The following is a 10,406-nucleotide window of genomic DNA, read 5'->3' as shown; positions in this document are numbered from 1 at the left end:
TAATCCTGTGGATTAAGTTTTTAGAAAATCTTCCCCAAAACTACATCCAAATATCCTTGAAAAGTTGTAGTTTAATATGACATTGACTTGAAAAAATAAAATTGAATGGTTTCTTAACAAGAAATCGTTAGAAATGGGCCATTTTTCCACTCGATTTAACCATAGCCCCCCTGTTAATCAACCATTTTTTAACCCTCTAGCGATACAGTCAGTGGACAGTCGAACTAGCACACTTTACGGCGGATTCTACTCAAATGTGGACCAGAATAAATAGAGCGGAAGGAACACGAAACGAAGGGAAAGAGAGAGAGAGATTCCTCACAATATTGTTCGACATCCAACGGAATGTCCTTCCAGTGGCGCACGTTTTGACGTATTTTCTGTCCCAAAAAATCCACCGGCAATGGAATGGTTATTGAGATTCGATTTGACTGCTCGCTGTTCGTAATTGGTTCACCCAGATTCCCGGTACTTACCAGCAGCACGAGGATAATGGTGACGATCAGCGCGACCGTGTACCAGTTGCTGTAGATCCACTTCTTGAAGCTCGCAATGCTCTCCTCCGAAAGGAGCAGCTTCCGAAGCGTGGCCAACGGTCCGGAGGGGTCCACCTCACGACACTTTTGTGCCACATCGCAGTAACCGTTGTAATCGTTGCAGGGGGTGCCCGGTTTGGCGTACATGTCCGGTACATCGAACGGTGGATCGTTCCAGTCGAACGAGCTTAGGCAAGGTTTGTCTTCGCCCGGTTGTTTGCAGCACAGTTCGCACGCTTTGATGGCCGGATCGGTCGGACCGACGCTGCACTGGCACGATTCGAGACCGTACGCCAGACAGATCGATCCGGTGCACTCGCCCATGTAGCACACGTACTCTTTGTTGCAGATCGTTTTGTTCGGTTTGTTGATGGACGGTGGACAGACGGGCATCGTTCCGTCGCAGTACGCCGGATCGCGGCATCCGTTGTCATCCCGGCACTTGTCGCCGTACTTGAGCGTACACTCGAGCGTACAGCACGGACCCTGCGATGGACTGCATTGGGCCCTGGAGACAGAGAGAATGATGGTTAACAAAAAAAACCGTTAGTGATCGTGATCTGGAAGCAGTTCTTTCGCGCAAAAAACTTACTTCGGCGTCAGGGTGCACGGTTTCTGATCGAAACGTGGATGGCGTGACATCGGATAGCAGCAGGAATCTTTACAATCCTCTTCCCAGCCACAATCACACTGCTCTCCCGGTTCTACCACACCGTTACCACAGATGGCCTCTTGTGGTTCTGTAAAGACGTAACCGAAGAGTGCAAGAAGAAGCGTCACAAATACATTCGAGTTGTCGTTTTGCAAATCCGGCCATCCGGTACACTTACCGGTGAAGCAACCCTTGGCACTGCGAGCCTTCGCGTTCAGCACCGGTTCGATGGCTTTCAGGGAGCACGGACTGAACCGGTTGTTGTTGCGCTTGTCGCCCGATGTGGCACGGGCAAACATGATGAAGTTACCATCCTCACCGCCCGGTGTACACTGTTCCGGATCGTGCTGGAAGAGAGAGAGAGAGAGAGAGCGAGAGGGTGAGTGGAGTGTTTGCCGAGGAGGGGGTGAAATATGGCCATTTCTCGCTCTAATAGCTGTAATTATGCGAGCCCGAAGGAAATTAATCAACCACAATTACGCTCCATCATTCCGTTCCACCATCATCCAACGAGTCCTCAACGAGACCGCCACGAGCGGACGGGTGTTTTGTTACTTCCGGCACCGGCCGCCCTGGACCGCGCACAGCCCCACGGTATGCATTTGTTAGGCAAAAAGGGGTATTGTGAATTGTGTGTTTGTTTGCGCACAACGCCATGTGGTCCATCATTACGCTATTGTTCTGGGAATGCTCTTGTTCAAGGAATGAGATTTGAAGTTCCAAATGCTCCGCTCCAGCACTCCAGCGTGGAGGGAATGAGCGAATGAAGGCCCCCATTGTGTTGTGGCAGGATGTCGTTTTCGGTCTTTGGTACCATTTTCCGCGACTAAGATCAACCGAGATCTTTATACAATTTACGGTGGTAGCAACCAAACGAGTTTTTGCATTGGATTTGAAACGAAGGTTTGGTCTTGATGCTAAAGAGATTGTTTGGCAGCTTTAAATTTAAACTTCATATAGGCACGAAGAAATCATATCAAAAGAAACACTTGTGATAGATATCTCTACTCGTCTAGAGCATAGAAAATTTAGGAAAGAAGTTTTTTAAGTTATGGATTGTGTTGCAACCATTGGTCGAATATAGTTTTCTTGATATTTCTTTTTGTTACTGATAGCGTCTGTTTCGTGGTCTAAGCCTAAAGCAATATACAGCAGAAAAACGGTTTTGCAGATCAATTTGGTTGATAACAAAACGGTTTCATTATTTCAATACTTTGAAACGGTGCCATATTTTCAGAATTTGCACACCATGCCATGGTCAGTGGATGCCATTATCATCGTTGACTGCGATTGAAGATCATTCATAATCTTATAGCTTTTTTTAGCAATACCCTACTATAGCATCGGAAAAGAAAATTAACGGAGGACGCACATGGAAGCCACTACTCCCGGACGGTTACTAATGGAAAAAGGAAGCCTTTCGATCAATCATGAAAATTATGTGGTAACCGATAGTAATAAAATCTCGTGGAAAATATTCTGCATAATTCCTTAGCTGTTTAATTCCTTAGGTTATTAGCACATACATAATTGCTTTAATAAGAAGAAAGTGAAAAAAACATAAGTTGTTCCTGTCGCAACAAATGGTGTGTGCTTGTAATTGCTGAAGATTACCTTTAGTATTGAAATAACTGCTATGAAACGTTCAATTAGGTACTAGGTTTTACTAGCTGCAGCAAGATGGTAAAGAAAAATAGATTCTATTGCATCCCAAAAGAGCCGAATACAACAAAAAGATGTCAGTCTCTTCCGATAGGCAATAACGCAATAAAATCTGAAATTGAAGAGTATAGTTTCTAGTAACTTAATTTGGATCAGGGCCCTCAAACTACTATTAGCACGTGAGCCACAGAAGAAAGTAACAGCCAGTTAGCTGGCCGCAGTTTAAAGCATCTACCAATCCGCGGGCCATTTCACCACATAATTTGAGGGTGCATTGTTTTACTAAATTTGCTTTTTCCCACCGGTGCCGATGTTCGTGGCCAGAGAGGTAAAGGCCATTCCAAAACTGGTCGCCGCAACGGATAACATCATTACGTATTTCGTCGCGAAAACCCTGATGATGGAGGCGCCAGGTAACCGGTACTTTTCGGGGCTTGTAGTCTTAATGTAAATGGATATTACCAACTCCATTATGTTGAGAAAATGTTTTTTCATTCAATTTTTCGAACACTACTGTCATTGCAGATATATTACTAATCTTCAACTCCAACATATGCGTAGAATAGGGTGCGCCATCAGATGCTCACCTATTTTAAAGTTGAATAACTGTGTCATTTTTCAGCCGAATTTAGAAAATGAACCAGTTTTATTTAGGTTATTCTATGCCATTTATTGCTAATTAACTCAAAATACGATATCGATCAAATTTTTTCGGGCATTTTGCATTGTATTTGACAACATTTAGGGAGTTATGTTTTGCAATTTCTGCTCTAATATTTGCTTTAAGTTGTTTCATAGTCTTCAGTTTGTTGGCGTAAACCTTACTTTTCAAAAAGACCCACAGAAAAACGTTTGGCGGTGTAAAATTCGGCGAACGAGGAAGCCACCATTCATTCACCATCCATTGGACGACCGCAGTTTTCACCATTGACCGATTATTTTCAATATAAACTGGAACAATTTCAATCCGCTTTTTTAACGTGAAGTGATCTAAAATGGCCTGAGACTGACGTTTCAGAAACTGTCGTACTTGTCCAAATCGGTTGAAAAATGACAGAGTTATTCAAATTTAAAATACGGAAGCACCTGATGGCGTACCCTGTACAATTTATGAACCAAACATAAGATAAATATACACCGTGGACGTGGGTGCGGGCCGTGAGTTAGTGACCCTTGATTTAGATAATGATTTGATAGTATCGACTTGGTTGGATGGATGATTCTCAGAAGGATGTCTGTGCTTGTATGCATAGATGGACAATAAAGAGACGGACACAGCGTGACTATCACACTGACGTGAAGCGGCTCTGCGACCCAGAGGATCAAAGCTTTTTAAGATCCTCCAGATGAACAGAAGGTTCGAGGTAGATATGCAATCTGGGAATGGAAGGACGTCTGTAATGATTGTATAGACGTAGATTCCGAAGAGATAGACCTGATCAACTTGGAACAACCTTGGTTCTCAATGACGAATGATGAAGGATTCCCCTGGTCACGTGTATCGTCCCTGATAAGTAATGAAAGTAGAACAGTTGATCTGACTGGTTTCAGATGTCAAGAGCCATCGCTGGCCACGAAAGCGGCATCCTGGCGCCAGAAGATGCATTCATGGTTTATCCTGGCGTAGCGTACGACCGAACGTAGCTAAAAATCGAGATAAACTTACTTCCGAATGTGATAAATAAAACCAGAAAATCGTACATTTCCCACCCTACCGCGCTTAATCTTAACCGCACACAAACAACAGTTAAATGCTTCCGGCACTCTCTGGCTACGAACTGGGAGAACGTTACCCACTCATTCTCCACCTTCTCCTCCTCATCCTCCTCTATGGCTTTGCGGCAGCGGTTGACGGCGGTTGGATGTGATGTGTTTGTGGAAGAACTTAAAACACATGTCGTCCGCGAGCTGTTTGACTTTTGGCTGTGTGAAAAACAACTTCTAAAGCAAATCTTGGCAATCTTGGCATCGTCACACCCACCGACACACGTCGGATAGCATGGGAAGTGATAAGCTACGCTGGTAGCCACCAGCCTTGCCCTAAATTGGAAGCACTTGTTTGCGTTCAGCCCACTTCAAACGCGTACAAGAAGAACTACGAGTGCAATTTGTTACTCCTCCTTAGAATGGCCTTGGCCCCCTCTCTCCGCCATCGTTTCGTTGCGATTACTTTCCTTCTCGACCGCACCACCATCCAGTCCAGTCCACCATCAGGATCTAAAGTAGACACAACTGGACACAGTACTCCCTGCCCGGAACGGGCATTCTCTTGTTACCGTCCCGCCTCCTCCGTATGTTTATCTTGCGAAGTAAACTTTTCAGCTTTCCCTAATGACCGGGACCAACTGGGCCGTGCGCCTCGCCACCTTTGCGCCGTTAGCTCGTTGGCCAGCGGATCGACTCGCCTTTCCGGGAGCGATTAATTGAGACTAATAAATTTTCTGTTCCGTATTTATTTTCCACTCGACTCGTTGTTCTCGACCAAGCACCAACATCATCATCATCATCGTCATCGCCATCAGTATCATGCCAAAGAAGACTACAGTTTTAAGGAAGAACGCGATCTTCATTGCTGGCTTATCTCGGGTGGCGGACCGGACGGATGGACCAGCCACAAAACAACCGACCGCTCACGGTGCCGGTAGGTAGCCGGCAGTACCATGAATCGTAGCACCTGTTATTTATTACAAAATTTGAAAGAAGAGATCCCAGAATGTCTCCCTCCGCACTCCCCGCGGGAGAGACAAGAGCTAAATCGAGGGATTATTAATCTATTAATTATTCCTGCTTAAGAGAGTGTGTGATTGCGGGCCAGAGACGTTGTCGAAGAAGAAGAAGAAGAAGAAGTCTGAGCTCATCAGCGTGTCAGTGATACATTGCAATGGGTCTGTGTTTCTTATGCAACCAACGGAAATGAGTGCATGAGGTCTGTAGCTGTCTGTGAAGTGAGTGAACACGATACATCACCACGGGATGGTGCTGCCATGCTATTAGCTATTTGTATTCGTTTATGATGAGCAAGAAATATAAACCCAACGCGAATCCAGCTGGTGGCCAGCTGAGCCCGCTCTAGGCTATGAAGTTTTAGAATCCAGTAGCAGTGTGCTGATGGAACTAAGATAGATAAATAACTCTCCTGAGAGCTAGGCAGAGAGAGAGGGAGAGATACAGCGAGAGATGATCACTGAAGATATTCCTCGGTTCTTGCTCCTTCGCACCTCATGTCGACGGAAGGACACGGCAGAGCTTTACAGAGTTTGCTTCTGCTGTTGCCTTTGCTAACTATCTGCGGTGGCCGCCACTAAATCATGCGAAACTTCCGGGTTTGTTTGCACTGCAGACTGCAGCACGGTATCGTCCACTGGCACCAGAAAATGCTCCAGAGATTTTGGAGCAATTTGGAGTAGCATTGCGAACAAGTTGTGAGGTTGTACGAAGATAGAATGAATGGTGCATCATTCAACGGAGCTACAGAATGCTGGAACCAAATAAAGCCGTTACCAGTTAGAGTCTGGTCGTGCAGAATAGGTCAAATCTCTGAGCAAAGTAGTGAGGTTAAAAGAAATTATGTAAAACTTTCGTTGCTTGTTATAAGAATTTTTAAGCTTTTACTATGGCATTAGCCAGATTTTTGTGCAGTTTTTCAGTGAGTTTTTATACATTTCTGATACATTTATTGAGTTTTCCTTTGATAATTGGGCAATACGAATCGATGGAACGCAAAACCAGACACTTTGGTTGATTGATAGCTTTTTCTATTGATATCGATCTTTATGATATCGAAAAATTAACTGTAAGGGCATTTGCCTAAATTAGGTCACTCATACACCGGATCATTGGTGGACGATTGAAAGACAACATTGCCTTTCTGCAGACACTTTTCTTTACAGAAATTTCAATGTAAAAGGTAAAGGTGTAAAACATTTGATTTGTCGCCAAAATTTCAATTCTCATGCCAAATCACCATCCTACGGGCAAACTTATCTGCGTAAATAAACAAACACCTTCTTGTAGTATTCCCTTTATGATTGGTAAGTTCAAATTTTTCTACGGGTTTTTGTCAAAGAGCATTTTTTGAGATGCCATGTTGGTTAAAAATTGTTCGTTGTTGTTGATGTTTTGTCTTTTAATTTAATTTAAGTTAATTTATTACTTACTACTTGTTTGCTGACAGCTAGACAAGAATAACTTAAAACTAAGGAGAGAATGGAGTTAGGAAAAATAGCGCATAAAAAGAAATAGAAACGAGATAAAAGTAAAAGAAGGAAGGAAAAGAATCGTCAGGAAAGCAAGACGGAATGACAAAGATAAGCGTAGTCGCCGCGTCTTTAGTCTTAATATGGTATTTTGTGTTTAGTTTAGAAGATTCAAGAATTTTGTTGTATTCCCTGCCGAAAAATCTGGGTTTCATAGTGAGTGTACAGGTTTTTATCATTCCATCAACCATAACTTTAAAAGATTCGATTTTTTCTAAAGAAAACCACAAAATAAACAACCAACAAAACACTCCTCTTCAAAAAAAGTCCACGATGTGCCAACGGGGGACACTGCAGTGACTAAAAGAATCGACCAGATTCTAACTGGTACGAGCCTCAGGAACCGGGTGCACTTTAGGAACGACCGCATCCAGGCGCCGTCCAGGTGTTTTCCTGTCGAATTATGTGATTTTAATTATGAGCTCCACTTCAGGGAGCTGGAAGCAGCGTTGCATAAACATCCTTCTTTTGCACCAGAAACCCCGTATAATGTACAGCAGTCGCATTAGAAAGAATGGCACCAATGCAATGAACATGGAATGGAGACAAACCATTACATTCGTCGTATGACAAGCATGACATTCGTGCTGTTCATAAACGCAAAACCCACAACAATAATGTTACTCATCAGTTGCCACTAGTCTGAAAAGAGCGACGGTAAAATAGACCACTCAGTACTCAGTAAGTTTTCTGCTCTATAAGGCTGCTCATTAGATACCAATTCCGGTTGGTTGCAGATACCCATCAGAATGAGGTTATTAGGGAAAGCAGGTCAACAAGCCCTCCCCACCTGCAGTTGACATTGTGTGTCCTTGCCAAGGATCGTAAACCGTTAAGCTGGCCTACAATATACGCAGGTGCTTGGTGGTTTTCGCGGACAAATATCACGGCGCTCGGTGAAAGCCGACAGGTGCCCCTTAGTCTTCTTTTTGTGAGTCCAACCGTCATCCTGTCAGAGGCATTCGTCGCAAGTGCAAGTGTAAGTGAGTGAAGCACTCGTGTACGTGCTATTCCCGTTGCTGCTTTAGAGTTGCATATGGGCAAGCAAGTGGAACGGGCTAAGCAAGATATGTAGAGTATCCCAAAACAATCCCATTATGTACGATGAACAGGAACCACAGGTCCAGCAAATGGTTGCATACTGTTTAGCAGCCCTCCTCCACCCGGTGGAGCAGTTGAGTTTATTTCATATCCACATGCGTCGTGATCGCTTTGTCGTTGTGCCATGTGTGCCACCATACACTGCCATTCGTAACAGCCAGTGGAGAGCGTGGAAAGAGAAACTTTCAATTCTCAAATACATCACCGACCGACTCCGAGTCGGTCACACCCCGTAGGACGTTCTCCTCCTTCTGGTTTCGTCCATGACCGCACTGGAAGATGAATATTAAAAATTCCATTCGAAACCGCGCGCTAAATGAAATCTTTTGCTCGCTGGTACGGCGAGGTGCTTGTGGTCTGGCCATCACCATCCAATTGCAGAGAGAGATGTACTTGGAGGAAACATATTTCAAATGAAACTAAAGGACACATCTGGCTGGCAATCACATTGAAAGCCACCGGGAACCATGCGCTTCTATACAAATGCGCCAAGAGGGAAACAAGCAGTTTGGAGTGCGCAAGGGACATTAGAAGGACGTCTGTTTGCGCCAATGTCGGGTTTGTTGCCGATCCGAATTATCAACCAGGGGGAAACCCCTCCTTACAATGTGGCGCACTTTTCGTCGATAACATCCCAGGGAAGAGAGAGAGACGAACCCGGGAACAACCCCCGGTGGCCGCTCTTTCTTCCTGTTGTTGGGTTTTTTTTTGGGGGAAGTTTGTACAAGCAAATCTTGATTACACTTGGATTGGACAAACCGTTGGAGTGAGGGCCCATTATTTCCGTGTCAATAAATCCTGTTTCGGCTCATCATCATCCCCACTCGCCCTGGCAGCCGACTTTTGCTCTTTCTCGGTTCCTTTTTCGGTCTAAAGGGAAAAAGGGAACCTAACGCTTTGCCCGACACTTTGCCTCCTGCCTAATACTCCGCGATGATGGAGACAAAGAGTAGCCAGGACGAGGAAAAATCCTTGTTCATCCGTTGGCCCTTTTGAGAAACAGAGAGAGAGAGAGAGAGAGAGAGAGAGAGAGAGAACGAAGAGAGAGAACGAGAGAGCGAGATGGGCTGTTGAAGGCGACGCAATCAACGCAACGAGTCTGAAAATCACGCTGCGAAACAGCCTCCACTAAGTGGGACGCCATCAGCACCCCGGTCCATGTTGACCCACGGTCTCGTCCCTTTCTCGTCTAGTGGCCAACGGAATGCAGTTTTGCCCCGTTTTTGGCAAAGAAATCAATTTCGACACTTTCCTCTCGATTCCCCCGCGGAAGGGCAAGGAATGGCCAAACGGATTGCGGGCGACCATCGTATCCAGCCGGTCGCCTTTCGGATGTCTTTGGGCCCGGCTTAGTCGAGCCCCAAGCGGCAGGAAAATGGAAAGATGAAACAACAGCCAGGTTGAGGCGCCCTGTGGAATTGTTGTCCCCGCGATAATCAAATACTTTGCCAATAGTTTGCGCGATATGCGCGCGCGAAGAAGAAGAAGAAGGGTGACCCCGTTGAGGCCGGATGGATGCACCAGATGCGCCAACCCGTGGCACGACCAGTTGCTACGGGATTAGCGGACAGCCTTTCAGCGCTGCATCTAGGTAGCCTTTGGTTGTTGGCGTAGCCTGGGTAGTTCTGTTCGTGTTTTGCCGGGATTGCTATTTTTCCGACGAGCAAGCGGCGACCGGCAGGCAAAATGAGAAAATTGAAAATCTAAAATAACAAAATGGTGGATGGTGGCGCATCGTCTACGGTTTTCCACCACTCCGTTTGCCTTTCCGGCGCAACAGAAGCGAAAGCCAAAGAAATGCAATCAATGAACGGCTTGCTCGGATCCTTTCCCACTCTCTCTCTTCGCTCGCTCGCGCGCTCGCTTCTCTTCTACCGGTTGCTGGTTCATATCCCCCGGAGGGGGCTACCATCCATCCACCCATCCATCCATCCATCAGGGGGGAAATGAAATGAAATCTTTCGCGCAACACGGCAACCTACCTAGCAACAACCCGGCTACTCCGAGTGGGCAGCAGTCACATTTAATTGAATGAAATTGAATTAAAAACTCGCCCTTCGATGCGTCCCGTCCCGTGGCCCCTACATCTTGGCCCGCCTGGCTGCCCATTTCCGGGACTTCTTCCGGGAGTAACTAATTTTGGTTCCCGAAACCCGAATTCTCGAATTGGTGAAGTGCAAATGAAACCATTTTTGCATG

General features: G+C 45.5%; 1 protein-coding gene across 1 annotated transcript in view; it reads right to left on the bottom strand.

Annotated features, from left to right (window-relative positions):
- The window catches only part of LOC126569301 (uncharacterized), a 170,072-nt gene that overhangs the window by 7,070 nt on the left and 152,596 nt on the right, over positions 1 to 10,406 (bottom strand). The window contains exons 10-12 of the mRNA XM_050226282.1: positions 1,367 to 1,535; positions 1,129 to 1,276; positions 477 to 1,044 (exon numbers count right to left, since the gene is read on the bottom strand). Of these exons, the coding sequence (XP_050082239.1) occupies positions 477 to 1,044; positions 1,129 to 1,276; positions 1,367 to 1,535 (885 nt within the window). The remainder of the gene's footprint in view (positions 1 to 476; positions 1,045 to 1,128; positions 1,277 to 1,366; positions 1,536 to 10,406) is intronic.

Source organism: Anopheles aquasalis, chromosome 2 (assembly GCF_943734665.1).
Source record: "Anopheles aquasalis chromosome 2, idAnoAquaMG_Q_19, whole genome shotgun sequence".
Lineage (NCBI taxonomy): Eukaryota > Metazoa > Arthropoda > Insecta > Diptera > Culicidae > Anopheles > Anopheles aquasalis.
Note: the sequence above shows the minus strand (reverse complement) of the source record. Positions and strands in the feature narration are given on the sequence as shown.